General features: G+C 45.1%; 1 protein-coding gene across 2 annotated transcripts in view; it reads right to left on the bottom strand.

Moving 5' to 3' along the window:
- The window catches only part of LOC115477771 (mitochondrial basic amino acids transporter-like), a 33,142-nt gene extending 13,849 nt beyond the window's left edge, over positions 1-19,293 (bottom strand). Inside the window, exons 1-2 of one of the 2 annotated variants that reach the window (XM_030214847.1) lie at positions 18,968-19,293; positions 6,815-6,858 (exon numbers count right to left, since the gene is read on the bottom strand). In XM_030214847.1, the coding sequence (XP_030070707.1) occupies positions 6,815-6,858; positions 18,968-19,001 (78 nt within the window). In that variant the 5' untranslated portion in view covers positions 19,002-19,293. The remainder of the gene's footprint in view (positions 1-6,814; positions 6,859-18,967) is intronic. The other variant, XM_030214848.1, reaches the window with a different exon arrangement.
- Between the last annotated feature and the right edge of the window lie 1,990 nt (positions 19,294-21,283).

Here is a 21,283-nt window from a genome sequence, read left to right as displayed (position 1 = left end):
GTATGGATACTAACAGTGGCTATGCTCTGCTGGAGCCAATCAAAAGCTTGTCCCTTGCTTTGACTGAGGAACAGCAGAGGCTTTAGATGTATACTGTTGATGAAAACGAGCATACTGTGGTTGAGTCTAAGCAGGCTGGCAAGAGGAGGTGGCGTACCTACACCACCTGTGAGTAGTAGGCACCCCTCCTCTACGTGCCAAAAGACTCCTAGATGTTGGAGGCTGAAGCAGAAGGCGCCTGATGGGAGAGAGAAAAGATGGTATCAGTGTGCTTTTTTATTTGGACATCGACCTCAACCTTTTCTCTAAATAGGTTATCCCCCCAGCAAAGGGCATATGCCAATCTCTGCTGAACCGACTGTTCCAAGACAGAAACATGCAGCCATGCGCATTGCTATACTCTGAGCAAAGATCCAGAATGCCATGTCAAAGGCATCGTAGGTGCCCCTGGCCAAGAACTTACAACACACCTTCTGCTGCTTGGCCAACTGGTGTACTGACTCGTCCTGCTCCGTGGAAGAGAATTTGCCAAGTCCAGCATCTTGTGCACAAAGTCCCGTAAGTACATGCTCGTAAAGAGCTGGTAAGATTGTATACAGAACACAAGCATTGAGGCCTGGAACATCTTTTTTTTTTTTTGTTATATTTGTACCCCGCGCTTTCCCACTCATGGCAGGCTCAATGCGGCTTACATGGGGCAATGGAGGGTTAAGTGACTTGCCCAGAGTCACAAGGAGCTGCCTGTGCCTGAAGTGGGAATCGAAAAAGAGTCCAAGGTCCTAGTTTCTCTGCCTGGGGGCACCAAGGCATAGTCTCTAGAACTCCTGGCCCTTTTGAAAGTGGATTCCACCACCATGGAATTGTGAGGCAAATGAGGCTCATCAAAACCAATTGTGTGCTGTGGATCAGATAAATTGTGTCGATCTTCTTGGGCAGGACAGGGACCAACAGAGGGGAATCCCAATTCTGATCAAGGACTTCCTTGAATATCTCATGGAGAGGGACAGTCACAGCCTCCCTAGGAGGAGACTCATAGTCCAGGACCTCAAGCATCTTAGTCCTGGGCTCATCCTCCACCTCCAAACGAAATGGAATAGCCTCAGCCTGGCACAGTCACCCCCGATGCTGATGCACACATTGCAAAAGGCCATCCAGCAGTTCAGGAAGCAAGGTCCAGATACGCTCATTGAGGGCTGACACCGAAAATAACTGGAGTGGCGGCTCCGAGACAGGCTGCAGAACTGATAGGGCCGAGATCAGAATCTGGCCCTCACTGCTAGAGGACCGACACATCGACACCTCCTGAATAGAGGGGGAATGATCCTTCCGGCGCCAACACTTCTTAGGTGCTGAATGCTTCGATGCCCTGGAGCTTCCGGTACCATGCGTCAAGGGCATCCAATGCCGATGCTTCTTGGCCTTCGCCCGGAGCTCAGCATCAAGACTCCTCAGTGCCGACGAGGACATTGAAACCTATCGTCGCCTCAGGGTTGGGTCAGACAGTGGCTGGTCCCGGAGGCCCTGACCAGCAGTCGGCGTCCAGACAGGTGGAGACCCACTTGACATACTACTGCTCCTGGTGTCCATGGGTCTTGAAGCAGCCATGTGAACTGATACTCCCAATGCCCGTGCAGTCTTCAACACTGATGCCGAGGACCTCAATGCCAATGCCAACGTTGAGACCTGGCTCCAAAATCTTCTCGCATTGAGCCTCTCTGGACAACCGAGTCCTCTTTCTCATTCGAAGACAGACCCAGCAGGGCTATGGTCGGGCACTAAACACTGAAAACACCAGAGATGGTCCAACTGCACTGTGTACAGTGCTTAAAGCCACTGGGAACTTTAGTGGACATGGTTGGAAAAATTTACACAGCCAAATCAAAAGACGCGAAGGTGCCTGAAAAAAGGGGCAATGCACCAGAAAAAAAGGCAAGCAAAGAACACGGCTGAAGTCAAGGCCTAAACGTGGCCTAAGACACGAAAAAATAAAGGAAACTTAAACTGGGAAAAAATAAACTAAGAAAGTATGGGAACGAAAGGCACCGGAACCCGAGAACAGGCACAGCGAAAAATAGGCAAAAAACCCCGAAAGGCACCAAAAGGAAGCTCTTCCAGATTGGGAATGAAGAGAGAAACCACACATGTAGCTTCTCCTCACCGCGGTAGAAAACCAACTGCAGTATCGCGCTCTCGCAGTGGGCGGGAAGGCACCTGCTCATGTGCAGTACAGCGTGTCTCATGCTCCACAAAACTCTGTTAAGCTCCAGACCAGGCAATGCAACTGTGAGAATTAATGGCCTGCTTGTCCTCGGAGAATGCTCTTTTCATTTAGGCTGTCTCAAGGTTATGCACATCTGCCACGTGGCCAATGCATCTCTCTGCTGCTCAGCAGGGTGTAGCATTACATTACCTGGAAACAGTTTCCCTCTTGAAAATTCTTTTTCTCGCCAACAACATTAAACAGAAATGCCAAAATAAGCCTCTACCTCTTCCTTCTCCACCCCCAACCACCCTCACGCGTGATCTTTTTTTGGGATCTTGCATGACATAACTATATTGGAAATGTTTGCCTACGGAATAAAACAGCTGCCTGTCTCTGCCTCTTCACAGTTAAGCAGCATATCACCCTTTGAAACTAGTAAAGCCAAAGTCCAGGACATACCACACTGTGACCTAGCAGGCTCTTGCTGCTGGCAACTCACTATATTTTTTTTAATTACATTTTTTTAAAGATTTAGATATTCACTGGCAAATATTTTGCATAAACAAAAAACCAGAAGTTTTCACTACCAGGAGGGCAGTAATTTTGTAAATCCTACTTTTCAACACTATTAAAAGTTTTGGACATATAATGCAGTGACATAGGCGGGAGGCTGGAGCGCCTGGGCCTCCCTCCAAAATTGTGGTACCTGTCGCAATGGCTGATGGGGATGTCCAAGCCCCATCAGTGGAAGTGGTCCTCTACCCGAGCCCCCCGTGTCATCTGAGCAGTAGGGAAGTTGGCAGCACGCTTTCAGCTGCCAACGCTGGCACTCCTCACACATGTTCATGTACATGAACTGAGCATGTGCGGGAAGTACGGTGTCGGTGGCTGGAAATGTGCTGCAGGACCACTTCAGCTGGCAGAGCATGGGCATCCCCACCAGCCAAGGTATTAATGTTAATGTGTGTGTGAGGAGGGGGGAGAGCAGAGAGGAAATGCGTGTGAGGTCACCTATTGATTCTTTGCTGGTTGTGAAGACCTGAGGTCTGTCAGCTCCAACATGTGACTCATCCAGCACAAGAATCCTCCATCAATAATGTTGCACATAAGCTTTCGAGACTGATTTGTGTGACGGACCCAGGTGGTTGCCACAGCACAAGTACATCTCATCCCCCTGGATGGTTCTCATGTTTATTAAGATTTATTTACTGCCTTTTGGAAGAAATCCACCCAAGGCAGCACACAGCAGTTAAAATATAAACTGGACATAGCTAATTTACAATTACAACACAATAAAATATTTTGACCATCATCTATGAATCTCCAGTTTCAGAAAATCCAATGAACATGAAAATGCATTTAAGGTGTACTTAACTTTTGGCACTAACAAATACTTCATTTATATGCCATCATCACTGGCAGTTAATACACTTTAGTTCACTGACCCCCAAATGAAACCAACGTGGTACCGACCCAATTCACACCTCTTATAGGCTGAGGCTTTATTCACTGGAAAAAAACTGAAATCAACTAGTCTGACTAGCTAATTTAGGGTGGGTCTTTTACTAAGTGGCGGTAAGCCCAATGCGGGCTTACCACTCGCTAAACCGGAAGTACCGCTGGGCTACCGCAGCAGCCCAGTGGTAGTTCCCGCCCCCAGCACACGCCACTTCTGGCACTACAAAAAAAATGTTTTGTTTTTTTGTAGCGCCAGTGTTTACCCCAGCGGTAATCAGGCAGTGCTATGTGCTGCCCGGTTACCATCAGGTTAGCGCAGGAGCTCTTACCACCACATCGATGGGTGGCAGTAAGTGCTCCCTCCCAAAATGGCCACACATCAACTGCTTCCCTTGCTGCACGGCCATTTCTTTAAAAAAAAACAAAAAAACAGCATTTTACCCACTGCGGTAAAAGGGGGCCTCGGCGTGCGGCAAAAACATGCGCCGATGCCAGCGCAAGCCCCCTTTTCACACAGCTTAGTAAAGACTCCAGAATGTGCTTCCATTTCTTGTTCCCACAGATGAGCAGACGATGTTTCTAGCTGAACAGGACCAACCCTAATAAAGCATTACAAGATCATACATCTCTATATATAAAAGGCAACACCAACGTTCTATGAAGCCTCCAACCGGAAGTGTGAAGGGGGAGAGATATCCGGTTTCCCCATGAGTGTCTGCCCCGCCCTCGCTCTCTCTCTAACACAAACAGTGAAGGAAAACAGCAAAGCAGGAAATCAAATCGCTCTCTCTGTAACAGTGAAGGACTCAGAGGGGGGAGGGGAGAGAGGGCAGGAACACACACACTCCCACATGCACACAGAAGAAAACCTTGCTAGCCCCCGTTTCATTTGCATCAGAAACGGGGCTTTTTTACTAGTGTTTTCATAATGTATTTAATCTGTTATTAACCAGATTAAAAATGCCAAAGAATACCCATATGGTACTGTTCTACTGGCATGAAATTCTCATTCTGCAAATTATCCTAACGTCCTTAAACATTAATTCAGTGTGTACTGAAATTGCCTGGTAAAGAAAAACATTCCGTCAGATGGCTCTGTTTACCCTTCATTGACAGCTGGGGGCCCAACCGATTGCAATTCATGTTCATTACGTAAAAGAGAGCATGGAATGAATATCATGTAGGACTTGCAATAATCTTCTCTGATTTTTATCTTGTACTGCCTTTCGGGCCAGCACATACAGTACTAGGACTTGTATTTGGGTACTTGTTGAAGTCTTCTACTGCTCTAATTTGGTTTATTGTTGGTGTAAACCATTTTGAACGATCTATGTCATGAAAATGGTATAAACACTTTTCCTATATAATAATTCTCACCTCCAGCGTTCAAATGTGCCTGGGACCGTGCCTACCTCGGAGGTGCTCTGCTAGGAAGGCACGCACTGACGTCAGTGACAGCTGATTCCGAGGCAACAGGAGGAGTAGCTGCGTTACGGCCCCCTGGACCCCCCTTCCGCGACCCTGTCGACCCCCCTTCCCACCGAAAACCGCCCCCCCCCCCTGCCGCCGTTGTCGACTAACTGTGTTGACGGAGGACCCAAACCCCCGACAGCCGAAGTCCTGTTCTGCCCGTTGGTTCCTCAATGATCTTCTCTTCAAGTTTCTGTGCGTACGACAGAACGTCCGACGTCAGACGCACGCACAGAAACTTGAAGAGAAGATCACTGAGGAACCAATGCCGCAAAGTGCAGAACAGGACTTTGGCTGTCGGGGGTTTGGGTCCCCCGTCAGCACAGGTAGTCGACAACGGCAGCGGGGGGCAGTTTTCGGCAGGAAGGGGGGGTCCAAGGGGCCGTAACGCGGGGGCGGGGGGGGTTGAAAACGGAGGGAGGGCACACTGTGGAACACCGAGGGACGGTGGGGGATTGCCTGCCTAGCGCCAGTTTCATTAGTTACAGAAACGGGCCCTTTTCCTAGTTTTTAAATAAATAAATCTAATACAGTGTTGGTACTCCAGTTAAATTACATTGTTTTTACACAAGCCTTTTTGGTGTCATGTTCAGATACAGTCATTTGGCTACGATTTACAACCTGAGACGGTAGGTGTGGGCAGAGGCGTATCTGAAATGTGGCGGTGGGGGGGGTGGTGGCCAGGGCCAGAGTGAGGTGGCACATTATAGCCCCCCCCCCCCCGCCGTCCCCTCCCCCGGCCACCACTGCTAGTGCCGACTCCCCCTCCCCCCCCCCCCCCCCGCCGCCATCACCTACCTTTGCTGGCAGGGGACCAGAGTCCGTGCTGCTCCTTTCGGAGTCTGACGTCGCTACACGTTGTACGTGCAGGACGTCTCCTGCACGTACAACGTGCAGCGACATCAGACTCCGAAAGGAGCAGCTTTGAATAACACGGACTCCAGAGGAAGAAAAAGAACTTTAAAAGGACCTCGGCTCGGCTGGCGGGGGTTAGGGTCCCACGCCAGCCGAAGGAATATTTTTAAAAGGCAGCGGCAGGAGGAAGCGGACCTCGGCTGGCGGGGGTTGGGGTTCCCCTCCAGTCGAAGGAATATTTTACAACCGCCAGCAAAGGTAGGTGACAGCGGTAGGGGGGTCCAGGGCGAAATCTGCGGGGGCCCAGGCCCCCGTGGCCCCACGCAGATACGCCCCTGGGTGTGGGGCAGGACTGGGACTGATAAGCTGTAAACAGGATTTTGTTTTCAGTTGCTTCAAAAAAAGAACAAGTATTTTATCCTCAAGAAGGAACATCCTTGTAAAAGCTTTAAGAATGCTCTTAAAAATAAGTTCTAACAATCTTAGACCATGCAACTTACATGAATTTAGTTCATTAAGACTAATCAAGCTCACCATATGGATATTTAGAGAAACATATGCAGTACTAGAATACACAACTTAATACCAATGCAGCAAAGCCAAACTACAGTAACATTTCGTCTTACAATGTGGCACTCAAACTTCTACCACTGTTTAATTCCTGCCTGTTTAAGCAAGAAAAACATGCGAGCGCAGAAGAAATCAAAATGTTACAGTAATTTAGTTTTTGAAAAGCAAAATGCAGATTAATTCAATGTATTTGCCTTGAACATCTGTACAGTCAAATTATATTAAAAAGTATTGCAATTTAGTAAAGTCTGTACCCACCTTAACTGTGTCAAATGGATGTCCCACTAGCACACCTGCCGCGCCTAAAAAGAAACGGACATTAAAGTTTCATGATGCAGGGAGTTCAAGATCAGAGACTTTAAGTTGCTTGTTCAAGTTATAATCATTTCACACTCTGCTGAGTGTGGAATGATTATAAGCTGAACGGGACTCCTCCACCTCTAGTCCTGCCAGTAGGTGGTGCTGTTTCACTATCACATTTTCAACAGTGAGGGACAGGCAAGCTCTGCCTGTCCCTAGTGATAGGCTCCCCATTAAAGAACAAATACACTTCAAAGTCCACACACTGATCTACAAGATCCTCCACGGAGAATCTCCAAGTTACATGACCAACCTAATCGACCTTCCAGCCAGGAACAGGTCCAAATCCTCGCAAACATATCTCAATCTTCACCTGCCTAATTGCAAAGGTCTCAAATACAAAACCTACTATGCATCCAACTTCTCAGTTTTAGGCAGTCAACTCTGGAACGCCATACCAAGATTCATCCGAACTACAACCGAACTTCTAAGCTTCCGAAAGCTGCTGAAAACACACCTCTTCAAACAAGCCTACCCAAACAACCCAACTTAAGTTAGGACTCTAACCCACACCACTAACATTAAACGTACCTCAATCCTTCCCCCACATCTCTTCCTTTTACCCTTCTCTACACAACTGTATTATCTAAGTGACACTTTTTACCCATACATTGTATTACCTCTTTGATACTTTGTACCCTCAAATTGTGTTATCCCTGTGATACTCTGTACCTATACATTGCAAGCCGCACTGAGCCTGCTATCGAGCGGGAAAGAGCGGGGTAGAAATGCTATAAATAAATAGCACAATATTGAAGCACCACCACCCTCTGGCAGCAGTTTAGTTAGAGGACTCGTGTTCAGCTTAGAGGGAACAGTGGTGGGCAAGTCAAATTTTTATTTTATTTATTTGTTGCATTTGTATCCTACTACTACTACTTAACATTTCTAGAGCGCTACTAGGGTTACGCAGCGCTGTACAATTTAACAAAGAGAGACAGTCCCTGCTCAAAGAGCTTACAATCTAATAGACAAGTGAACGGTCGGTCCGATAGGGGCAGTCAAATTGGGGCATTCTGGATTCACTGAACGGTAAGGGTTAGGTGCCGAACGCAGCATTGAAGAGGTGGGCTTTAAGCAAAGACTTGAAGACGGGCAGGGAGGGGGCTTGGCATTTGTATCCCACATTTCCCCACCTATTTGCAGGCTCAATGTGGCCTACATTATGCCGTAATGGTGATCGCCATTTCCGGAGTGAAGAATACAAAGTGGTATTGCATTAAAGTTCATAAGTGACAAGTGAGTTAATCAGTTAAGTAGAGAGAGTTCAAATCCGGAGTGTGAAATAAAGTGGAATTGCGTTAAGAGTTCATTGGTGACAGTAGGTGAAGCAATCAAGTATAACAAGTTCGGTTATATCCAGATCTAGTATATGTTTCGTTGTCTGGTATTTAGGACGGATCATTGTGGTATGCCTTTTTGAACAGGTTGGTTTTCAGTGATTTCCGGAAGTTTGTTAGGTCATGCATTGTTTTTATGACGTTTGGTAGTGCATTCCATTATTTGCGTGCTTATGAAGGAGAAGCTGGATGCCTATGTTGATTTATATTTTAGTCCTTTGCAACTGGGGTAGTGGAGATTCAGGAATGTGCGTGCTGACCTTTTAGTGTTTCTAGCTGGTACGTCTATGAGGTCTGACATGTAGACCGGGGCCTCGCCGTGAATGATTTTATGAACCAGGGTGCAAATTTTGAACGTTTTCAATAATTTTCTAATGAAGCCAGAGAGCCTGTCACCCAGTCACATCTTAGTCAATGTTGCCTTCAGTTTGTCCTGTCCATATATCTCAAGTGCACTTGCCCCCTCATCTACCTATTAAGATGTTCATTGTATTGCATTGTACGGACAGTGTTAGCATCATATGCATCATATCTATGTTATTTGAATGTTCTAATGTGTGCCTATTAAGATGTTTCATTTGTATTGTGATGACATTGTGAGTATCATACCAACAGTATGTTATAACAATGTTCTTCCATGTTATCTATGATGGTATCATTCATATTCTGCTGACATCTATCATATTTCTGTTATGTGATTATTCTACAGTGCTGTTAAAAGTTCATTATTTCTGATACCGTTTCATGTTAGTCCAATTACTAAGGGGGTCTTTTACTAAGCCACGGTAGCGTTTTTAGCTTGCGGTAGAAATCAGCTGACAGTAATCACCAAGACGCCCAAAGGAATACACTGGGCATTACCGCCAGCTGATTTCTACCGCAAGCTAAAAACACTACTGCAGCTTAGTAAAAAAAAACCTCCAGAGTCTCAACTTGCCATCTCTAAGTTATGCTTGTAAGTTTTATGCCAAGCCATGCCTGCTGTTTACCGCCCTGGGTGATCTCTTCATAAACCCAATAAAATAAAATCAGGAACGATTTCTTTGATCCTAACGCAAACACAAACACTTTCCAAGGTATCTGACTATCACCTGTTGTACACTGCCTTGGGTGAGTATCTTCATAAAGGTGGTTAATAAGTCTTAACGTATACACGCTGCCAAATTGCCCGACTCCTTTTAGAGACATCTGAAGCCACCATAAAAGAGGTCAGAGCTGAAATGTGGCACACTTTCAACATTTCGCAGAAAACGTCAGCCACGCTACTGTTAAAACTGATATAAATTTTACAAAATTGACTACAGGGGGAAAAAAAAAAACAATTCCTTGCTGCCTCAGGAACACTCTACCCCCCCCCCCCCCACCCCCCCGAGTTTGATCAAAGAGCTTTATTCTCATGTGACTTGAGGTGAGTTTGCTATGGAAATGGGGGAGGGGGGCAGAAAGAGAGAGTCACTGCAGTTTTATTTCAAGTTTTCCTCTCCTTCTCCGGGTATTTCAAGGTATGCTATTAAGGTTTATATTTATTTATTTAACAGGATTTGTGACCCTCTGAGAAACGGTGGCTAAAACAGCAGATCCAAACTGTTTGAGAATGGTGATTTTTCGTCATGGGTCCATAAGCAGTCTGAAAAAATTTACATGTTTGAACTTTTCTGTAGTTTTTTTCTATTTTTTTTCACATACAAGAATGGGATTTGGATTGTTGTATTACAAATTGTTTGCTCTAACAGAAATCCAAGGGTGATGACTTGTCCAAAGCTTGACTTTAACAGGGGGGTGAGCTACTCCCCTAGATGGCTCAAGCGTGGCTATAGCAGGCCCAAGCCTTCGGCCTAGCAGGCAAGGGACTGGCGAGGGTCAGGGACGATGTGATGGCTCCAAAAAGAGCCTGGAAAAAGGGGGCTGGGGGGGGGGGGGTGAGCCCTGATAGGGCGATTTACTTTACAAATTTTTTACAAATTTTAGCCGTGGGAAATTCTCTCCCAAGGGGAGCATTTCTTTTATCCTCAGGAGGGGCTGGGTTTGAAGATTTAAATGAGTGACTCTGAAGTTCAGGATCCTTCCTGCTCCTTGCAGGCAGCTCGCTCACCCATCCCACCCACCCCCTCTATTACTATTGTATTTTCTCAGCGATACCTGCCTCAGCTGGGGGGGAGGGAGGGAGGGTTATGTTCTAAAGGAGGTCCTGTACAGAACAGGCCCTTAATATTCACCAGGTGGTGGGCTCTTGAACTCAGGCATGGAGGTCCAGACCTGTTAGACTCCAGCTGCTACGGCAGCGGAGTATTGTTTAGACAATTCCAGCTTACTGTGACAATTTAGACTCCTAGCAGCTGACAGCAGGCAGTCCAGTTTTGGCTGTTATATAATTTGCTCAGGAACTGTCTACCAATAAACGAAACTGTGGCCAAATTTTACTCCACTCTCTAGTCTGGTCTGGCGATTTCTTATACAGTACCTTTAATCACTGTAATTAACCTTATCCTACCACAACATCACATTGTATTTGTTTACTCCGGAGTCTGCAACAGGTCTCCGGCACTATGTAAGCCACACTGAGCCTACAAAATAGGTGGGAAAATGTGGGATACAAATGTAACAAATAAATATTTGTAATTGGTATAATTCTTTATTAATTCCCTTGTAAAGAAGGCTTTCACTGAGAGATTCACCTGAGGCAGTGTCTCCAACGAGTACAGCTCGACACAAACTTACCTAGTACAGCAGGCACTTCTTGCTTTAAATGTATTTTAATTTGCTGGGAATTCTAACGCATTAAAAATAAGCAAATGAAAAGGTCGATAAATTGTTTCACAAATTCAGAGAAGGTTGTTTTAGGGAGGGCGAGAGCATTTTTTTGTAATATTGTAAGGAATAAACTCAAAAGCACACAGAGTTTCACTTCTCACAATACTTTCTTGATCAAACTTGCACAGCTTAGCAATGATAAATTATGGAGAAGACACGGGCCAAGGCCAGAGATGAATGCTCTGCTTCCATTGGATGGGTCGGAGGGTGTGCAAGTTAAGCTGTCTGCATTTAAGAAAATGAAAAGTTCATGCCATGTAGGTTACATAACAAGCCTTGAAACCGGTTTGGTGTTATGTTAGATGAAATGGCAGCTTTTCAAACTGACATCAACACAGTATGAAGGAGTGATTTTACGAGGAATACTCACACTAATCTGAAAAAAAATAAAGTAAAAACCATAAGCCACATTTTGAGGCCGGGGTGGCAGCTACTGTGGCCTCTTCTGTCAGGACGGAAGGGTGGTATAGTTTTTGCACAGTCTGTGCCAAAAAAAAAAAGATAGGAGACTAATGTTTCAGCCACACTCTCAATACAGGCGGATGATACTAAGATCTGTAACAGAGTGGACACCCCGGAGGGAGTGGAAAACATGAAAAAGGACCTACGGAAGCTAGAAGAATGGTCTAAGGTTTGGCAATTAAAATTCAATGCGAAGAAATGCAAAGTGATGCACTTAGGGAGTAGAAATCCACGGGAGACGTATGTGTTAGGCGAGGAGAGTCTGATAGGTACGGGCAGAGAGAGGGATCTTGGGGTGATAGTATCTGAGGATTTGAAGGCGACGAAACAGTGTGACAAGGCGGTGGCCGTAGCTAGAAGGTTGTTAGGCTGTATAAAGAGAGGTGTGACCAGCAGAAGAAAGGGGGTGTTGATGCCCCTGTATAAGTCGTTGGTGAGGCCCCACCTGGAGTATTGTGTTCAGTTTTGGAGGCCGTATCTTGTTAAGGATGTAAAAAGAATTGAAGCGGTGCAAAGAAAAGCTACGAGAATGGTATGGGATTTGCGTTACAAGACTTATGAGGAGAGACTTGCTGAACTAAACATGTATACTCTGGAGGAAAGGAGAAACAGGGGTGATATGATACAGACGTTCAAATATTTGAAAGGTATTAATCCGCAAACGAACCTTTTCTGGAGATGGGAAGGTGATAGAACGAGAGGACATGAAATGAGATTGAAGGGGGGGCAGACTCAAGAAAAATGTCAAGAAGTATTTTTTCACGGAGAGAGTAGTGGATGCTTGGAATGCCCTCCCGCGGGAGGTGGTGGAAATGAAAACGGTAATGGAATTCAAACATGCGTGGGATAAGCATAAAGGAATCCTGTGCCGAAGAAATGGATCCTCAGGAGCTTAGTCAAGATCGGGAGGCGGGGCTGGTGATTGGGAGGCGGGGATAGGGCTGGGCAGACTTATACGGTCTGTGCCAGAGCCGGTGGTGGGAAGCGGGACTGGTGGTTGGGAGGCGGGGATAGTGCTGGACAGACTTGTACGGTCTGTGCCAGAGCCGGTGGTTGGGAGGCAGGGCTGGTGGTGGGGAGGTGAGGATAGTGCTGGGCAGACTTATACGGTCTGTGCCTGTGCCAGAGCCGGTGATTGGGAGGTGGGGCTGGTGGTTGGGAAGCGGGGATAGTGCGGGGCAGACTTATATGGTCTGTGCCCTGAAGAGCACAGGTACAAATCAAAGTAGGGTATAAACAAAAAGCAGCAAATATGAGTTATCTTGTTGGGCAGACTGGATGGACCGTGCAGGTCTTTTTCTACCGTCATCTACTATGTTACTGTAATACAGGCAGTATCCTAACTAAGTGGGCCTTTTACAAAGCTGCGCTAGCGTTCTTAGCACGCGCTAAAAATAAGCATGCGCTAAGATAGAGATGCCCACATGTTCCTATGAATCACCTTGACTTGCACAGTACTTAATGTAGTGCAGGGATCAATGTATACAACATTTTTTTTGAAAACAGTCCCAAGCACATTTACAATTTAATGATCTGGAACATTAGACAACAAAGTATATATTGTGGAGGATCTTCAGGCCTAAAGCATCTCAACTACTAGATCGTATGATTTTTATGTAATTAGATGCAAATCCTCATTGATCCTGTTAAAAGTTCTTCCATCATTTAGATAAATATATTTTCTTCAACATTTTTCAATTTTTTTACTTTTGTTTTGATCTTATTTTACTCTTGTTTTAAACATCTATTTCTTCACATCATTCCAATCTTTTACTTCATTCTATCTTATATTCATTTGTTACAATTTCCAATATGTCTCTTTTATTACTTAACTGGAATCTGGTCATAGAACGTGTAGTTCCCCCATTGTGAAGAAATAGATCAATGAGGATTTGCATCTAATTACATAAAAATCATACGATCTAGTAGTTGAGATGCTTTAGGCCTGAAGATCCTCCACAATATACTTTGTTGTCTAATGTTCCAGATCATTAAATTGTAAATGTGCTTGGGACTGTTTTACAAAAAATTTTTGCATATATTCCTATGGGCATCTTCTCTAGTGTTTAGCATGCACTAATTATTCGTGCGCGCTAAAAACGCTACTACACCTTTGTCAAAGACCCCTTAAGGACCGCTCCTCCATCCCTTACCATTCTGTGCCTGTGGGAAACATCCTAATTGTGCAACAGCTTGCAATGTTAGAGAGGAGAGGCCAGGATTGTCAGATCATAGCATAAAGATACGTTTTCTACTTTTTCCAATAACCAGAGTGATAGCCAACAGCGCTTTAAGGGCCGGACTCTGCAAACGGCGCTCAAAATTAGGGATCGGAAAAAAAAATCAGTGCTACGTGCTATTCTGTAAAGCAGGGGCATAGCTGTGTGGGGCCACGGGGGCATGGACCCCCACAGATTATGCCCTGGGCCCCTCTACATTTGACCCTCCCCCACCGCCGCATCAGGTACCTTGTTTGCTGGCGGGGGTCCCTAAACCCCGCCAGTTGAAGAGTCTTCTTCAGCGCCGGTCGACTCCGGCGCCTTCGTTGTGTGATCATCTGTTTCTGACACCTTACGTCCCGCACGGGGCTACATGCACGGTGCAGGACGTAAGGCGTCAGAAACAGATGATCACACAACGAAAGCGCCATAGTTGACCGGCGCTGAAGAAGACTCTTTGGCTGGCAGGGATAGGGGACCCCCGCCAGCAAACAAGGTAACTGATGCGGCGGCGGGGCAGGCGGGGGGGGGGGGGGGGAATTTTGCGGTTGCAGTGGCGGTCCAAAGTGGCGGGGGGGGGGGGGGGGGGGGTCGGTGGCTAAACAGTGCCCCCCCTCCCGGGCTCTGGCCCCCCTCCCGCCGATGTCTGGCTAAGCCCCTGCTGTAAAGGGTGTGCATCCTTTTAAAAAATACCGCTTAAGCGCTGATCTTGCGCCTAACTATGCGCACCGGACTTACATCTGTTGAAACCTGGTGTAAACGCTGCCACCCAAGTTAGGCGCACTGACCCAGTATTCTATAACTACGAGCATAATTTTTTGGAACGCCCAACATGCCCATGCTCCACCCATGGACACAACCCCTTCTGAGGCATATGCTATGGGTGTTACGTGCACTGCCTTATAGAGGGGTCCTTTTATAAAGCAGTGGTAGGGCTACCGCGTGTTCAGCGCACGCCAAAATAACACTACCATCCGGTTAGCGCACCCACCCAGTGGTAATTTCGAAGTTGGCATGTGCCGTTTCCCGCAGTAGAAAATATTTTTTCTATTTTCTACCACGGCCACGGGGTGTATTCCCGGCGGTAATCAGCAGCGCGGCCACACTGCCATATGCTGCATGAGTACCGCGCATGTACAGCGTGAGCCCTTACTGTTAGGTCAGTAAGTGGCAGTAAGGGCTAAGGCAGTACTTTTAATTCTAATGTACGGCCATTTACTGCCCCCACTGAAAAAAAGCACTTTTCTCAGTGTGTGCCAAAAAAAAAAAAAAAAACACGAGCCGACACTTCCGCAGGCCACTTTTCTACTGCGGCTTAGTAAAAGACCTCAGAACGTGCAGCCAGATGTATGCGTAAATATTAATGAGTGCCAACTGACATCAATAATTGGTTGTTAGTACCCAATTATTCATGTCATTGAGCTTATGAAGTAATTTCCGTGCACATCACAGGAGTGTGCGCAAATCTGGGTGCCATATATAGAATCTGAGGATACATCTATTAGTTTTGTGAGGAAATTGCATTAATTTACGATTCTGTTTTCTGCTTATGAACATCCACCAAGATGGAGGAGCTGAAACCACTACGGATGTAACAAGTCAGACGAAGGAGTAGCAGAGTCAACAAGACTAGATTTAACGACCGCCCTGTTTATACGGCAGAATGCTATTCTAGCTAATCTTTTGAATGTATAGTCTTTATAAAGAATGCATCTTCTGTGAGCGTCTTTTAGAAGTTATTTATAACTTCTGGGTTTGACATCTACGACTACTGAGGCAGGCACCTCAACGAAACACGGTGTCGCGTTTGCGTCATTTTTAAGGAATACATTGTATACGACTACTCTCGTCTCCCTGGTACCTTTGGATGTGTCTTGTTGACTCCGTAACTCCTTCGTCTGACCTGCTCATGAACATGCCAATATTAAGGACGTGCATAGGCATGAGTAGGTTTTGCTTTTCTCTTGAACATTTCCTGCTTTAGGATGTTTTTAGGTTTATTTCACCTTTGTTTTAATAGGGTATTATTAGTACGTTCATGTCCGCTTCAGTTGTAAAATGAATGTTCATGTTGGACTTAGCTGGCACTTGGACGTCCATTTCTCATGTATTTTAGAACAGGCTTTATGCCAGTAGATCCTGTTCTAAAATACATGAGAAATGAACGTCCTCCGTATGTGATATACTGACTTAGAATATCCAACTCAGAAAACATGGACGTCTCTCTAGAATGCTGCTCTACGTGCCTTTACTCACAAATCCTCACGCATAAATTGACACCTGCTCTGAAGATATAAATGTGTGCATGTGTATAGGTTGCCCAAAGTTGGTTTGCATGCAGATCCAAGATCTGCACACAAAGTAATTGCCTTAATTGGTGCCAATTATTGGCCTTAACAAGCACTTAATTGTCAGTAATTAGGAGTTTCGTACAGATCTGCCTTATGCCCTAGTCAATAACACGTGTGCCTGATTTTCATAGCATAACTCCAAAAGGGGGCGTGGCCAGGGGAGGGGCATGGGCAGGTCAGATGTGTTCCCAGAATTTCAGTGTGGTTATTCAATACCTTCATTTATGCACCTAACTTCTACTAGTTGGGAGTATTTACACCAGCCTTTGGCAGGCGTAAGTGTTCGTGCCCAAAGTTAGGCGCAAACCCCCAGATTCTGTATAGTGCCACTTTAAGTTGTCACGCGCAAATCAGGTCCTATTCCATATCTGGGCGTGCAACTTAATTAGTTAACAAGCAATTACTGACACTAATTGGCATTACGGTATTTGTAAGCCACATTGAGCCTGCAAAGAGGTGGGAAAATGTGGGATATAAATGCAGAAAATAAATAAATAAATAAACTTCTGTACTTTTAAACTTATGGTTATACATGAGGACACACTTATGACCTCCTAATACTGTGTTAGAAGCCAACTTGTTAAATCAGTCTATTTGATTTACACATTGAGGCATATTTTCAAAGCACTTAGCCTTCCAAAGTTCCATAGAAACCTATGGAACTTTGGAAGGCTAAGTGCTTTGAAAATGAGCCCCATTATATACTTGAAAATCTTCAATAAAATATTGACAAAAAAAAAAAAGAATTTAGGCATAGAATTGTCGAAGCGTATTTTGTAACCCGATATGTGTAAATTCTAAGTCGCATAGTTGAAAAGGGCATGAATGAAATGGGTGGGTTGTGGGTGTTTCATAAATCTATGAGTGTTATTATGGAATACAACCGATCCGCGACTAATTTAGGCAGAGGTATTTACATCAAGTTTTACTTGGCGCAACTGCCCGTGACTAAATTTAGTTGTGCAGACGGGCGCGTAGCGTATTCTTTAATCTGCATCTAAATGTGGGCATACTTTATAAAATATACCTAGGTATATTTTTTTCAGCATGGATTTTTCAGGCGCCATATAGAGAGTGTAGTCCAAAATACGCACTAAGCTAGTATTCAAGACTGGCAACAAAACAGCAAATTGACGAGATAAAAGGCTCCAGCGATATGAATAGGTCCAAATTTTTTAACCATGTGTCAGGAATGAAAGGGAAAGGGGACAAGATTTGATATATCACCTTCTGTGGTTAGAATCAAAGTGATTTACATATTATATACAGATACTTATTTTGTACCTGGGGCAATGGAGGGTTAAGTGACATGCCCAGAGTCACAAGGAGCTGCAGTAGGAATTGACCCTGGTTCTCAGGCCCACTGCACTAACCATTAGGTTACTCCTCCAGAATGACAACGGGCCCCATCAGCTGAAGATTTCCTCTTCTGGTGGACAGAACTCCTACCAAGCTGGGTGACTGGTGTTGGCATCAGCTCAAGGACGCTGCCACTGACTGCCAAGCTTGGTAGGAGGTCTGGTCTCCAGAGGAGGAGGAGTTCATCTGGTGTGTCTTGGGGATCCTCAGTAGCTAATATTTTGAGTTGGAGGGCACCAGGTGAAAGGAAGGGGATGGAGAATGGAGGGAGGGCAGGGGCACAGAGAAATTTTGTGCCCATCTACTTTGGGCTCCAGTCCACCCAAAATTGGTGGCCTGGCTACACTACTGCAAAAATACTACACAGCTTGCACAAAAAGCAATAAAAAATGTGATCTAAGTTATCTGAATAAGTAGAAACACTACAGGAAAGGGTAAAAAAGAGATATGACAGAGAATTCAGTTTAAAATTTATGTTTTCATGTTTAAGATTTTGAGCCTACCAATAGGTGGGAAAATGTGGGATACAAATGTAATAAATAAATAAATATGGAAACAGCTCCTGATTATTTGATGTCTTTAATTAATTCACCTTCTATTCGAAATTCTCAATGTTTACGCTTTCAGATACGATTAAAGTTTCCATCTGTTGAATATGTTAAATAGAAAAAGGAAGAACTAAAATTTGTTGATATCACGCTCCTATTTGGAACTCTTTACTGACTTCCATCAGATGTGAGACTGATTATTTATGTTTTAGAAAGAAATTGATGACATTATTATTTCTGTAGTCTTTTAGGTTATGAGTAATTATGCTATAACTATTGTGAATTGAAATTTGTATCTGGGAGTTTATCCCCTATTCCTCTAGTTGTTTATCTGTGCTGAACCAGACAGGTGTTCATGGAACATAAACCATATAATGTAATATCTCAAAGGTATATATAATGCACCAGAAGCAAACTTTTTTTTTCCAGCAGTAATGAAGCTCTAAACTTAAAGAACAAATCACCTCCGCTAAATTATCTTAAGCCATTCCTAAGCCTTTAACAAAATAGATTTTCCTAAACCTTTTTCACTGCTGCAACCACAGCAAAAATCACAATGCGCCATCATCAACGCAGAGAGAAAAAAAAACAGCAATCAGGAGAATGACAGAAGTGTCATTAGCACATGGGCCAACTTCCTCCGAGAAACCGGAGAGCTAGAAAGTTCTATGGCGATGCTGACAAAAACGGAACTTTCACTTTGGTAGAGGATTCGGCGCAGAGGAATCAGCACAAACCCAGCCACCCCTCCCCCACCCGGGATATCCAGCCTTCCCCTGCTCCCAACAAAGAGACGCCTTTACCGCTCCGCCCTCCACCGGCGCATGCAGCGAACAGCTCAGGCTAGGCCCCTCGCAGACCCCCGGTAAAAGCATCCCTCCAGCCCATTCCAACGGGGCCAGAACAACCACCGATCTCCCCCCTTCCATCATGGGATAGCAAGTTTGCACTAACTTCTTACCCCCAGCGCATCCTGCCAGGAAATCCAGCGCCATGCCTTCTCCACTCGCGTCCAGCCGCAAGCCGATCGCCCGTCTTCCCGGAGTGAGGAGCTTCCTGCAAAAGCAGCACCGCTGTGGCTCTTTGCCAGGGGTCACGCGGTTCTTCTGGCAGCCGGATATACCGGCTCCCGGTGTAAATCTACCTCTGAGCTCCACCGAGCCCTAAAAAGAAACCAACAAATTAGGCAATGAGATCCTCCAGATGCTGGGAGAACACCGATCGAGCCAGCCCCGGCCAGTAAAATGTCTGATAAGGAAGGACCCAGGGTGAGGGGCGACAACAACTTGCTCCTTTCTATTTCTGAAGCCGCGCTGAGGAGGTACAAATATCCCTTCTAGGGGACGGCGCGGCGTCCAATTAGCGGCCGAGCTGGAGACAACACCCCCGTGACTTGCCCTCGGCCCACCTCCATTTCCTATTGCCTTGCTTCCCCGGCGTCATCATTCGCTCTGGAATGGGAGAGTTATTATAGTAAATAGCCCCGCCCCCTGCTCCGACTGGGTATGAAGAGAGATAAGGGGGAGGGGAACCAAGATCTCGAAATGCTAGAGACCGGTGGCGCATGTGCAGCCCCAAGATCTCCGCGTATACTTTCGTCCAGTGTACGTTTATTATTTCCCCGCAGCAGTGAGCTGATCCCAATACGGTGGCCTGTTTGCAAAGTAGTTACTTCGGCTTCCTTAATTGTGTTTAAATAATGTCCAGGATGTCCCAAAGGGCAAGATGCTTTCTAGCTGAAATGAAGGAGCTGTGATGCGTGCTGGAATAATGAATGATAGGGCCAAGAGCCAGGAAATAACTATTCTGGAGTTGCAGGTGTTAAAAGCCACTCTTTTTGGATCTGGCGGCCTTCTTGACTTTGTTGTTTTTGCCTCCGTTGGAAAGAAAAACACAAAACAATTAGGCGAGGAAAAACTTTGTAGTACACAGTATATATTAGGCATACTTGGCCTGTGCTTGGGTATAGTGCGTTCACAGCATGGAAAAAGGGGGACGGTGTAAAAGCCAGATCTGCGGGATCTTCCGGATCTTTGCCTGGAAAAAAAGCTTTCTCTATTACCTTCATTTCTGAAATGTGTGGGAAAACTAAGAGTCCAATCGGCACCAAACTGTGAATTCTGACACATCTTAGTGAACAAACTACCCCTACAGTCATCATACCTGGAATAAAATTAATGTAAAGCAACAAAGCGCTGAGGAAGACTCAAATACAAATGAAAAAGAAATATTGCTTTGCTCTGGGGTCCCCTTAGTTTTGGCAGCAGATGAATCATTCCCTTCACAAGCAACCTATGGATCGACTTTCCACGGGATGGTGGGGTGGAAGCAAAAAAACTGTCATAGACTACTCAGGAGCGGAGCCACGGGAGGGCTTGGGCTTCCCACCTTGGACTCGGACCCCTCCAGAACTTCAGCACCCGTTTACAAGTGCTAGCAGGGATGCCGAAGCCCCGCCTGCCAAATAAATACAGTGCAAGGAGGTTAGATTGAGAACAGGAGACGGTACAAGGTTATCTAACCTATTATGTGGGTTGAAGTCATTAGGCGGAGTCACTGGTTTACTCAAAACAATAGCAAACGCTATTGTAAAAGATTACTAGAAATAACAGACTGCCTGTGTGTGGTCCATCTGTAAAAAAGTCAAACGCCTGTGCCAGTTGGATAGGCAGTGCCTTAAAAGGTGGAGGACAAAGGTTGTTTGTTTTTTTTTTTAAACTTATTGACAGCTTTTACATTTATTTGAAAGTTTCCCATATGCAGATATAAATATGATATAAAAACTAAATATCACTAAAGCAGCTTCAAAAATGATTGAAGCTGGTGGAAACACAACTAATAAAGGCTGTATTTTGTGCTCATTTTTTCTACACTGTTCTATACAATGCAGTAATACATGGCCAAATATCAGCCAGGATATTCTGTTTACTGAATGGGTTCATCTTAACTGTTGTAATGTGCCCTGGGAAGCTTGGTGTTATAAAGATTGGAAGTAAAATTAAACTCTTCTTTCATTGGGGCACATGGAATCAATCACATCTTCACCTAATCTCTTTTGTATTAATGGATTATTCTGTTTTGAACATATTTCAGGGACAAGTGGTTTTCATAAGTCAAAATAAAAAAAAATAAATATTTTCCTTCATGCAGATCTCTCATTTGTTTAAACATAACTAAATGGGCTATATGCCCCTACTGTAGTCCATTGGTTTTCTTATATTTTCTCCTTGTGATGACTTATACTGTGCCAAAACTGGAGATACACTGAGACAGAATA

Source organism: Microcaecilia unicolor, chromosome 9, assembly GCF_901765095.1.
Source record: "Microcaecilia unicolor chromosome 9, aMicUni1.1, whole genome shotgun sequence".
In the NCBI taxonomy this organism is placed as follows: Eukaryota; Metazoa; Chordata; class Amphibia; order Gymnophiona; family Siphonopidae; genus Microcaecilia; species Microcaecilia unicolor.
Note: the sequence above shows the minus strand (reverse complement) of the source record. Positions and strands in the feature narration are given on the sequence as shown.